Source organism: Canis lupus, chromosome 34 (assembly GCF_011100685.1).
Source record: "Canis lupus familiaris isolate Mischka breed German Shepherd chromosome 34, alternate assembly UU_Cfam_GSD_1.0, whole genome shotgun sequence".
Lineage (NCBI taxonomy): Eukaryota > Metazoa > Chordata > Mammalia > Carnivora > Canidae > Canis > Canis lupus.
Window position 1 is genome coordinate 41,004,176 of NC_049255.1, and position 12,883 is coordinate 41,017,058.

General features: G+C 50.0%; 1 protein-coding gene across 1 annotated transcript; it reads right to left on the reverse strand.

Annotated features, from left to right (window-relative positions):
• Positions 1-6,995: 6,995 nt before the first annotated feature.
• LOC106558199 (translation initiation factor IF-2-like) lies at positions 6,996-12,064 on the reverse strand. Its single transcript, XM_038583289.1, has 4 exons — positions 12,012-12,064; positions 9,128-9,582; positions 8,259-8,382; positions 6,996-8,121 (listed from the first exon to the last, which is right to left on the reverse strand). The coding sequence occupies exons 1-4, from the start codon at positions 12,062-12,064 to the stop codon at positions 8,013-8,015; spliced, it is 741 nt and encodes a 246-aa protein (XP_038439217.1). The 3' UTR covers positions 6,996-8,012.
• Positions 12,065-12,883: the final 819 nt, after the last annotated feature.

Here is a 12,883-nt window from a genome sequence, read left to right on the forward strand (position 1 = left end):
GATCTCTCCTCCACAATAAACTCCCTGCTTCCTCTCTGCTTCCCTCCAGTGTGTTTGCACAGGGCGGCTTGTGAACCTTGAACGCCCAAACCTCTGAAGCCCGCAGGCGTGCTTCCTCCTGGGCCTGGGCTCTGTGTTGCAGCCACGTGGAGCTTCCTCCGGTTCTCACCGGGGCTCTGCTCCTTCCCACCACAGATCTGGGGCGCCTGCCCCCTCCTCCCACGCCACGTCTCCGCTCCTTGGTGAGCCGGGTACTTTTACGTCTCCTCCAGGTCTCAGCACAAGCATTACTCTCCTGGAAAAATCTTCCCGACCCCCGGACAAGACCAAATCTCCTGATTACTCCAATGGTCTCTGTACAACAGGTTTCTGCTCCTTTCCAGTGCTTCTCATGGGGACCGCTTTGCACGCATCTGATTATTTGATTTACAGTCTGTCTCAGCCACCGGACCAGGAGTTTCTCGATGGTAGAGATTACGCTTGTTTTATGTATCAGTTTGTTTTATGTATTACATGCACAAGGCACAGAGTCAGCGTTCTAGGCGAGCACCGGTTACCCACATCTGGAGCTGTAGGTTCGTGCCTCACTTGGAGGCTTTTGGAACGCTATCTGTAGGTTTACGGCCTACAGAATTGACACACACACACACACACACACGTTAACTACTGCACAGGCATGAGGCCAAAGTACTCAATCAAAGTAATAGAAACACAAAAAGCAAAGCTGGTTAAATCTGGTATAGTATGCTGAATGGTCCAGTTATTTGTGGGGTATTGTGGGGGGGGCATTTTTATAGCATAGCAAACAGTATAGAATGGGACGATAAAGGAAAATGTAAAGACCTTTGAGCTGTGGGCAGAGCATTTAGGGCACGCTCTTCCAACTTACCCCATGTCTCACCCAACTGCCCGATAGGGGCACAAGTTCCCCTACTAGGTACAGCAGAGTGGGAACATGGACAAGTGCTTAAAAAAGATTATAAAACATATCCTAAGTATGGAAAAAGGATTCTTTTTTCTCTAATCTTATTAAAAGGTGAGGTTAGAATCTCTGTTAATAAGTAATACCCATGCTCACACCCTAGCAATTCCTTAGGCCTAAGTCAGAATGTGGGAAAACGTTGTTGTCTAAAGGGCATAGTCTCAGCTTTGAATACATACATCTGCCTGGTTTATAGAGGAAATATTTGAGCCAGTAGCCCATTATGGAAATGCCAGTATGATCACAGACGGATCAGCCTCGCATCTAGTAAACATCTTAAATGAGCCGCCCAGCTTGATTTGATATAAAACAGGTACCTAGTAACGTGTAAGCAGAAGTGAATAAAAGGCCCAACCATCACCCAAAAATCTAACAAGTGGTATTTCATTATTTTTCATGGATGTGTGCCAGAGACCCTGGAAAATGCCAAGAAAAGCAGGCCTGGTATTTAGGGCTTTGGCCGGCTTTGGTTTTAACTCAAGTTTCTGACCTGAAAATGCCTCGAAACGTGTGCGTTGAGGATGATGCTGATATCTGGAACAGGCATCCCCGTCCACACATGCACACAGGCATGCACAGGCGAGGGAAGAGAGAGGACTTTGGGGAATGGATTAGGGATCCTTTTCTTATATGTGGAGATTATTTTCTTTACCCACAGTCCTGTGATTTCGGCATTCGTCAAGTAAGTCATTTACGATCTGAAGACAATAACGTCAGGTTCCCACAGAGCTGTAGAAAGTGACTTGTGGGAGCTGGTAAGAAACAGGGGATGGAACAAGCATGTGCAGCCTTTGTTCTATTCCAAGGGGTTGACGATCCTTGGAAGGCTCATAACCCACTGTTATGACTCATTCCCTCCTGCCCACACTTCCTCCCTAGGCTCCCGATAGATACCTCATGGACTCCTTGTGTTATCTCAGGTTCTTAACTCCGCTGCTCTCCACTGTTCTCCAGTCAACTACCTTCTCTGTTTGCGGGGCCCCCAAGAAAGACTGGCTAAGGCCTGCGGGACCGGGACACATGTCACCTGACCCGGGGTCTCCTGGGTGACTCGTTACCATCATCATCGACCAATTCCCCCACCACCACGACCTCGCATGCCCAAACCTGCCTGGTCTCAGCCACCTGGAAACAAGCTCTAGCCAGGTGCAGGCTCCTCTCTCCTCCAAATAATCGGGGTGCAGGAAATGTGTCTTGAACACTTCGTTGGATGTATCCAGTGGTACAAACATCATCTGAACATCATCCGGGGGCAGGTCACTCCAAGTCCCAGGAGGGAAGCCAGGCGCCACGCTCCATCCCCCGGCCTAGGTCCGTGCCTCCCAGCCCAGGACCCAGGCACGGGGTACATGTGGGCCCTGACACGTACCCTCTCCATCAGCCCACTCCCTGGAGGCCCAGCTCTATCTTATCCCTCCGGGGCAGGATCTCAGCAGACCTACTGTCTCTCACCTGCGCGGCCTCACTTTGTCCTCGCTCTCCCTCCAGCTCCGCCCTCCTGCCTCCTCTCCCAGAGAGTCCCCGAGTTTGCGGTTCCGCTGTTGGAGGGATCAGTTTGGGTTTTCGGCCCGACGTGGGTCCCCTGGCTGAGCTCTTTGGGCCGAGAGGATGCTAGACGCCGACTAAGCTTCTCTCACCTCTAGCCCTTTGCTCCCGCGGGCCCCTCCTCTTATGTGCGGGTGTGCACTATCTCTCCCTCTGTCTCTGTGTCTCTGTCTTCCTCTGTCTCTCTGTCTCTCTCTGCAGAGGAAATATCCAGATCACTCATAGAGTGGCTAGGGTATGAGGGTTTCCTCTCTTAACAGGAACTAACACTGATGTCCGTGGAATGGTCATGGCAATTTATGGTCTCGGACCACTCCGGGGAGGGGTGTACAGGGCTGGGCACACTTGCCTTCCCCCGTCACCCCTAGAGCCCTCCCCACCTCCTCCCTCTCCCCCCTCCTCCTCCCTACCTCCTCACCTCCCCCCTCCCCTTCCCACCTCTCCACCTCCCTACCTCCTCACCTCCCCCCTCCGCCCTCCCCACCTTCCACCTCCCCACCTCCCCAATGCCTACCCATCCCACACCCTTTTAACACCAGGCTATTCTCCTAACAAGTGTGAACAATGCCACTTTCTCTGAACAGGACAGAAACCTAAACTGTGCCCTTTTTCTTCCTCATGTGACTGCCTTCCCCTCAGACACCTGCCCAGCTCCCTCACCCCATCCCTCGGGACAGAACCTTGTCATTCAAGTGACTGGCCCCAATGCCTCTGGGACTCCAGCATTTACTGCGCAGTGTTCCTAAATGCCGCCTTCTTAGGAAGAGACTTCCTGCCGACTCTAAGCCTTATCAGACACTCAAATGAGTTATGGAAGAAGGTTTAGATTCCCACTCCTGGGAGGGCTTTAGGAGCAGAATGGATTCTCACCTGTCTGGGGCGATGATGTAGGATGCCGCTTGGCAGCTGAGGGGATAGAACAGCTCATCATCAACAAATAATATTTACTAAACTCCTGGGCATTGGTAATACTGTGCTTGACTCTGTATATATTAAAACAAACTTTAAAAGACACAGCCCCTACTCTCAAAGAAGGTTTCTTTACTTTTTTAAAAAGATTTTATTTAGTTATTTATGAGAGACAGAGAGCGCGGCAGAGACACAGGCAGAGGGAGAAGCAGGCTCCCTGCAGGGAGCCCGATTCGGGACTTGATCCTGGGACCCTGGGGTCACGCCCTGAGCCCAAGGCAGACGCTCAACCACGGAGCCCCCCAGGTGTCCCTCAAAGAAGTTTTTAACTAATGAAATAAGAACTTTGTCTAGGGTACAAATAACATAACGGAGATCATAATGGAGCTCTTTCGGTGTCAAAGCACATGGGTGTCTAGCTGCCTTTCCGGTTCCTGTACTCCTTAGTTTGGGTTTGGGACTACGCAGAGCAAGATTTGCAGCGAGCAGATTTTTCTAGCTCATATTTTCCGGGAGCTTGTGAACGGTGCAGAATGTGAGCAGGTATCAGAAGAATTAAGTGGGGCAGAAAGCACAAAGTGGCCTCACTTCTATCATGCAGAAAGCAAGAGGCTGCTGCGTTTGATCTCAAAGGATTCCTCAGTTTCCAACACCCTGGGATTCTAGGTCAAGGAGTAATTAGGGTCAAGGGGAAAAATAAGAACTATAAGGCAGTAGGAAGAGAGCGAATTGTTGAATATTTTCCATCCGAGCCGTAAGATACTATGGCCAGCTGTGTGCTTGAAGCCAGGTTTTCAGCAGCCCAGTCAGGAGAGCCGCAGGATCATGTGAACACCGTCTGCCCAGAAGGGCACGTCCACGTGCAGCCCTATAGCGAGGTGCCAGGCGTGTGGCCTATCCTCTGCAGCCCAGGGTCTGTGCTGCCCAGGAACCCAGAGCCCAGCAGGGCCACTTCCGGGTCCCTTTATACCTTCGCCCCCAGGCCCCAGAAGAAGGTCTTTCTGGATTATGGCTTTGGTCCCCTCTCATTCATGGGAGCAGGGCCACTGAGGGACTTGGCTAGCCGCACAGGTCCTGGGTGCGCTCCCGGGGGGGACCAATCGCGACCAGCTACACCTTGGTCCACTGGGCCCAGCACGGTGTTGGGGGGGCACGCGGCCAGGGGCACGGGCGGGCGTTGACCTCCCGTGCTCCTTGTGCGGGGCGCCACCCATCCACACAGCGGCCCTGCAGGTGATGAGGACATTTTGGAATATTCTACAGACGTGTGTCTCTGCACAAAGCAAATAACTGATCCGATGTGCCTAGTGATTTTTGTTTGATTTCTCTGCATACGGACAAATGCCAATGGGTCAGATTTTATCATTATTTCTGAACGTGATCCTCCTTTGCCACTGAAAGAACAGCATGGACAAGCTTTCCCTTAATTCCCAGGAGAGCGGTTGTGGTATACTGTGGTCGTGGGCTCTTCACACTCAGTGTATTGGGTATTGTCCCCTCCCAGGGATAGACCGGATCTAAGGTGTCGTTCGTTGTGTGGCTCGCTCAGTTCAGTGAAGACCTTGGCTGAGCCCACCTCTTGCTGTGGGTCTCTCACCCAAAGACATGGCTCCTCGGCCACTCACGTCTAGAGACTTCACTGGCTTCATTATTTATAACTAAAACACGGAAGTTGAGTTTACAGAGGTAAATAAAGGTGGAGCGTAAGTTTAGTTTTCCAATAAGGACAAACTGCTATAGCGAAGAAAGTGAGTATTTAGCTTATTTCACTGAAACTAGATGAAAAAATGAAACATGAAACTAGATGAAAACTGAAAAAAAAAAAAAGTGTCTGTATAGAACCACATATGCCCGAACTGATCAGCATATAATCGGCCAAGTCTTCAGTATTATTTAGTCAGCCGTTTAATCTAGTATATAATTTATTAAAAGTTTAAAGTAAAATTTTTATGTCATAGTTTTCTCTGTTTACCATTTCAGGCTTCAAATGCACGGCACGACTAAGTTACTTTCCACATTAGAGAGTCGATCTATTTTCCTTAACGTCCAATGACTGCTGCGCTGGGGCTGCTCTGCGGTCGGGTCATGGAGGCGCCGCTGCCGGCTGAGGAGAAAGCCTTTCCACATCCAGAAGGGCTGACGAGGGGCGTTGTTTCAAGGCTGAGTGCTCCTACCAGAAGCTTAGCAGGTTCTCCAGTCTCCAAGCGCGGAGTCATCCTATTCCTCTGTGGTCAGTTGTTAAAAGTCACAGTTTTGGGGGCCATGCGGCCACAGGGAACCCCTCGGGCCCTGGATACACGGGAGAACGCGGAGGGGAGCAAAGTGTCTCTTGGCCGGAGCAGGCCCGGGTCGAGCTGCCCGAGTGAGCGCAGGAGGAGCGGCGGGAGCGCGGCTTCACACGGTTTACTTAACCAGTATAAACATTTAGTCTATTTGTTAACCGAGGATAATATCCACCTTGCAGAGCATTTGTAAATATTTTAAATATTATGTGTGAATTATTAATCATATTGTTTTCACAGTAGATGTTCAATAAACGGCAGCTGTGCGCGTGAGGCCTTGTTTTCCTGGACCCACAGACTCTCCACGCCCATTTCACGCAGTGTCTCTCTCTCTCTCTCTCTCTCTCTCTCTCTCTCTCTCTCTCTCTCTCTCTCTCTCTCTCTCGGTTTGAGTTAGATGCGGAGCAGCTCCTCTGGCTGCTTCCTTTTCCCCATCGGAGGCGACGTTCTCGGAAAAGCCAGTTGCCCACCTATCAGATGCCGCTCTTCACAGCGAGGCGTCCAGAGAACGCCCAGAAGTGCCCCCCCGAAGTGCCCCCTCGGTGCCTTGACGGGGGAGCCCAGGGGGGTCATACTGTACGTTGGCAAATCAAACTCCAATAAAATAAAACACACACATGCACAAAATTAAAAAAAGTTTTTTTTTAAAGATAAACCAAAACCAAAAGACCCCCGAGAGCCGAAGGCCACGGCCACCCCACCTAGGCTGTGCGGCCTTACTCGCTGAGGGAAGGGCAGCTGCGCCGCGGATCCTGTGGGGCAGCTCCTGAGGCCCTGGGCCAGCAGGGCGCCTGCTCTCAGGGGAGCGCGGGCTCTCGGCTTGCTCTGACCTAGCCCGTCTCTGGAACTCTCCCCCAGACCCGGTGGGCTCAGGCGGCTTGCACCCTCGCCCCAGCCGGCCCGAGCGGATCGCCAGCCTTTCACTCAGGCCTGTTCCTCGGGATGAGGCGTCTTTTCTTGCCTCAGGCCTGAGCTTACCCCACTTTCCCTTTGACCCACTTGGGAATGGTTTCAGTTGCACGTGAACAGAAACCAACATTTAAAATGGCTTTTAAGACTAGAAGCCTTCTTTCCCGCTCCTTCCCCTTCTCTTTTCTCCTCAGCTCATGAGAAGATGAGCTCCAGCTGCCCCTCCTCCTCCTCCCCTTCCTCCATCTTCTTCACAACCAGAAATCCAGACCCACAATATTAAGCCCATTGTCCGTTGTCCTGGTTCCCTTCAATCCCACAATGTCTGCTGCGGTGAGAGACGCGTCATACGTGACTTCAGGCTGGGAAGAAAGCATGCAGTGGCACCGGTCGTGTCTGCCTTGCAGACCAAGGAAATAAAAGCATTTCTAGAACACCCAGGAAACCTCAACTTTGATCTCATTGACCCATATGTGTCATGTAGATGTATCCCAAGAGTGCTCGGGAAGCTGGGTGTTTAGCTTTTCCAGACTCTGGTGAACGTGGCAAGGGAGCTTAGAGTGACGCTTGGTCAGCCGACCGACCGCATCTCCTGTAGCTTTCCAGGGGGGAGTGGGGCAGATGTGCCCTACCGGCGTGGCCAGCATTCTCCTAGACCCAGACCCAAACCATTGTTATTTGTGGTTCTTCTCCCGGCTAATGACGACCAGAAAGCACCGTGGATAGCAAAATCTCACACCCGCTGTCACGGTCTTGGTCAACCTGCGTTTTCTCAACTTACCGAATAAAAGAATCATGTAGAACACATACTAAACAGAAGTACCCACACCTTGGCCTTTCCCCAGAAGACTCTAGTTTAAATGATCTGGAGAGTCAGGAATTTATATTAAGCACATGCACCTATCAAATTTTTTTTATTATTAAACAAATTTGAGGACTGTTATTGGTTCAAAAGATAGCTCTGATTATTCTTGCTCTGCTTATAAATGATCAGAATCCTAGGACATTGTCATGAACGGAGTTACAGTAATCATATGTCCTCATACCCTTTCTTTTAAATATTCCTCTCATGCATTCTACTCTAGATAAATCCCTTCTACCCTGTCTCCTGTCTCCATGGCTTCGTTGCAAAGACCCCTCCATCTCTTTTCGATCTACCCCGATCAAACCTTGGCCCTACCCCTCCCTTTAACTGCCGAACCCCCAACCTCCAATACGGGTCATTGTGTTTTTTTCTTTCAAGTTTTACTCGGTTACTTCAGACGCATCAAACTCTTATGTTACCATCTTACTACAAAAGTCATGTGATTTCACCAAACGTTTAAAAGAAAAATTCTCAGGCTCTTGTGTTTACCTGTAATCACATCTATTCTACAGAATGTTTCCTAGCAGAGGGGGTGTCCTACGCGTGAACGGCACACGAAGGTAAGACGCAGACAATCCGAGACATTGAACGAGATGAGATCGCTGGGTGCTGAAGGGGTTATGGGAGGCCTAGAACAGGGAGAAAGTTTGCTCGGAATCTTAAACAATAGGCTGGGTTTGGAAAGGCAGAAAAAAACAAAAAAGCACCGCAGAGAGAGAGAATTCTCTGCAGGTGGGCAGGGCCCTCTTGTTCTCCCCGCACTCACCTCCTAACGCCCGCTCCACTCTGCGCGTTGGCCTCTCCTGCGGAACGTCTGATCCGTGATGGGGGACTGCAGTGCTGCTCTTGTTTTGACTCCTGAATCTTCAGTGGGGTCGTCCATAGAGAGCCTGTGAGTGAATGAATGAATGACTGAATGAATGAATGAATGAATGAATGGTAAGATCAGCCTGCCAGAAGCCGAGCTCCGCAGGGATGAGAATAGAAAATGCAGTTGGTCGTAAAAACGTTGGCTTTGAGACGCGAGGGTTTGGAGACTCCTGTAGGTGGGGAAGGGGGAACGTCGCGGAATTCCTCAGCTCGCCTCATTTCATTTCCATATCGTGTGAGGTTAGAGAAGGAGCTAGAATTGCGGAAGCCGACCTGGGCGCTGGGCTGACCTGAGCCTGCTGCGGCGGGCGGGCTCCTCGGGGGCGGGGCCGGGAGCGTCGGGGGCGCCGCTGCTGCGGACGCGGCGGTGTTCCTGGGGCCAAGCTCTGCTTCTGGGCCCGGGGCCGTGTCCCTCACGTGTGCCCTCTGGCTTCCATTGCTGCCACCTTGATCCTCCTCCAGGCCTCTCGGACCGTGATTGTGGTTTCCCAAACCGTCTCGTGAAAGGCTTCCCGGCTGGCAGCGTCTGCCTTCCCCGCTCCTTCCCGCTCCATGACTCACTAACACAGGTGTCTGGGTCACGGCGGTGCCATCGCTGACCTAACGGACGCCCCGACTGACGTGACCCACCGGGCTGAGGTGACCCACCGGGCTGAGGCCCGGCCCCCGTGCCCCACCGCGTGCCCCACCGGGCTGAGGCCCGGCCCAGCTCCAGGAAAGCGCGGTGCCCGCCGCGTGCTCAGGTGAGCCCCACTGCGCCCCCACCTCTCTCCAGCAGGCTCCGTCTTCCCTGCACACTCCGCGCTCCTGGTCCCACGGGCCCTTCAGGCCGCCTTGGGAGGCCGCGGCCGGGCTGCGTTTGCCTCCGTCCCGGCCCCCGCGTTCGCCTGCGTTTCCTCCGGACACCTGGGCCCGACGTTCCTGGTTCCGTGCGCGTCAGACCCCTTTGGGCTCCGCCAAACGAACGCGTCGGCGAGGGACTCGGAAGGCAGCGGCCTCGGCTCTCGGCTCTCGGTGCGCGGCGGGCGACGGGCGGCCTTTGTCCCTCCCTCAGCCTCCGGCCGGGAGCGCGGACTCGGGGCCTCCGGGCGTTCAGAGGCAGAAGCTGCTCGATGCGCTGCCGGGGAGCGCGGGCCCCGCCTTGTCCGCCCGGAGACCCCGGGAGCGAGTAGAGGTAAACGCGCGCCCTTGGTTCGGGCCTCCCTTGCCGCCACGCCCCGCTTCACTTTAATGTGAGACTTGGAGAGCGGCCCCCAGGGTGGCGTTACCTGGCGACAGGTGCTGACCAGCGGACGGGGGGGGGGGGGGGGGGGGGGGGGGGGGGTGGGGGTTAGTTTTTTTTTGTTTTTTTTTTGTTTTTTTTGGGGGGGGTTAGTTTTTTATGCCGTTACTTTTACCTATGAACCAGGACAGTTGGCATTTCAGTAAGGATGTTTATAATAAATATAATATAATATAATATGTATAATTAATAAATATAATTAATATAATTAATATAACATAATAAATTGGGGCTTAAGAGGTGATTATATTGGATAATCAAACACCTTTAAAGTCATCCTAGGGTGACGTTTCTGTTCCGTTTCTCTCACGTGGTGTCATATCAATACAGGAATTTCGAATGTGTTACTTAATACGCGTTGGTCTAAATGGGAAAATCAAAGATGGGTACTCTGGATGCTTTACATGTCGATAGTAGGAAACCTCTTAAGAGTGTATTGGGTTTCAACCGTGATTCTACTTTAAAAATGGAAAATAGATGGGCAGCCCCGGGGGGCTCAGCGGTTTAGCGCCACCTTCAGCCCAGGGTGTGACCCTGGAGACCCAGGATCGAGTCCCACATGGGGCTCCCTGCATGGAGCCTGCTTCTCCCTCTGCCTGGGTCTCTGCCCCCCTCTCTCTCTCTCTCTCTGTGTCTCATAAATAAATAAAATCTTTTAAAAAATAAATAAAATGGAAAGTAGAATTTTTCAGAAAATTAGATGAAAAATACACTCACAGATATATCGACACGTTTAAATAGGTCTCTGAGGGCTTTCCAGAAATTATTCCCACATTTTGTTTTCCTTTTCTTAAAAAATTGAAATTAAAAAATGTTACATTTATTATGGAGCCCACAAAGAATATAGGATACATTCACGGTACAAGAATTCGAAATGTACACACAGAGCAGCACGCCCCCCTGCAAGCATTTCTCCTTCCCTGGGAGACAGGGTGCTCGTTGACAGGCCCTCGCCATAGACTTGCTTCCAGCTCCTTCCACCAACCAGGGCATGCCAGGATTACTGTGTTTAACCGTGTTATGGTCAGTAACAATTTTTTGTTGATGACTTTTTGAATCTTTTATAGCCTTAAGTCTTTCAGGCTTTGTAGGTTGATTCTCAAAGATGAAAAGTAATAAGCAGCACTTGCCTTATCTTGACTGTAAGTACCATTCACCGCAGAGGTAGACGGTGTTACGTACGCACTTCCCTCTTACTGATCTAGCATCAGACCCTGGTGACAGGGTACTAGCCTGCCAACTGCTCAAAAGCATGCTACTTTGAAAAACATTAGCATCAGACCTTTTCTGATGAAGTTCTGTCTTTATTTTTCCTGGTGTTTCCAACTACCTTTATCTCACTTTTTTTTTTTTTATGGCTCTGTGTGATAGTCTAGGATGTAGATGCATTGTAATTTATCTCATGTTCCCTATTGTTGAACAGTTGTTTTTTTTTCCTACTATGTACAATGCCTTAATGTTTTTAAAACTGCATTTTGCCCACGTAGTTTTGTGCATATACAAATTTGTGAAGGATAAAAATCTAGAGGTGGAACTGCTGGGTTAGAGGAATTCCTGCCAGTGGTCTTCAGAAAGGTCCTGCCTTCTGCCTTATAGCAACACTAGACCGAAGGTGTAATTCTACACAATCTTTCCAAGGCTTTTACTAATCCTGTTGATTTTTGCCAATCTGATGAGTTTAAAATATCTCACTGCTCTTTTAATGTGCCTTTTCTTGATTATTATTAAGCTAAAGTGTCTTTTTATAAGTTTAATGGCACGTGGCACCTCCTCTTTGATGTGGTGGTGATGGTGGGTATTTTTTTTTATGTTTAGGATTTCTTATATATTTTGATTATTGATTTTTCTTTCTCTTGGACAGGTTGTAAATATATTCTCCCAGCATATCAATTTTCTTTCAACTTTGTCGTATCTTCTGTCAGAGAAGTTTTAATTTGCACGTGGCTAAGAATCAGTCTTTTTCCTCTATAGGTTTTTTACTTTGTTTTGCTTAAGACAGGCTTTCCTAGCCTAAGGAAATGCCCATAGGCTTTTGTAGGTTTGCAAACACTTGTATAGATTTTCTTTTTACATTTAGTTCCTTAACCCGTTGAAAAGGTTTTGTTTGACTACAGTGAGGTAATTTCCTTCATTCCGTATGTACATATGACAAATTGTGTACAAATTCTCCAACGCATGAGTAGGAAGGAGTCATGGTAACATCCTTTCCCCTGTGCCTTTTTATCTCCCCACTTCTCATTCCTCTCCTCCCCGTAAGGAGCACTGGGCAGTGGGACACGTTTCAACAGGCCTTCCAAGGTGATGAGCAACTCCACACCAATAAATACCCCCGGTCCGTTCTCTCTACGGAAGAATTACTGTGCTCACCTGTGTGCAGTCCTCCCCTGGGTGCACAGGAGACTGTAGTTGTCAGGGCCCATGTGGTCAGTTGGGGCTGTGTGGCTAGCTCCGGCCAGTAACTTCCGAGGGGAGGTGGCATATCCTTCACATGCCAGTTCAGGCGGAGGCGTAAAGTCCTGCTTGACCTTGCGGCTTTTTTCTGAGCTCTACCTTGGGATGCTGGGGACACAGGGGAGCAGCCTGTGTACTGAGGCACCGGGAGGAGGACAGATGCCCTGCTGACTTGCTCCACTTGCAGTGGACATGTTGTCAGTCAGATATGAACTCCTGTGTGTTAAGCCACTGGGATATTTGCGCTTGTTTATTATGACGTCAAAAGGCGACTGAGCAAAGAATGACAGCATCCCCCCCGCCTCGCCCCCGGTCAACCTTGAGTCTGCTCTCTATTACTTTTTTAGAGTTGACAGTTTGAAATGTTGGCACGTCAGCATGTGAAAGAAATCGTTTGCAAAATACCTTGTGACTGCTTTGAGAAACACTGATAAGTATTTATTCATTATTTACATATATTTCCTGAATACACACCAGAACCGGGCTTTGTGAATAAAATGAGAATACAAGAGACCCAGCCCCTCTCTTCACGGGGTTTGGCAGCAATACCAGAAGAGGCTGTGCAGGAAGCTGGTAAGGGTCTGGTTCCAGAGTCAGGTGCCTGGAGTTAGAGTCCCGGCTCTGCCTCTCATTAGCGGAAAAAACTTAGGCAAGTTAATTAACCTTTTACTGCCTCATTTTCTCATCAAGAAAATTGAGAGTAAATGAGTTAATTTATATAAAATATTTTGTGCAGAATTTGACAAACAATAAGCACTCAATAAATATTAGTTGTCATCACTACTGGG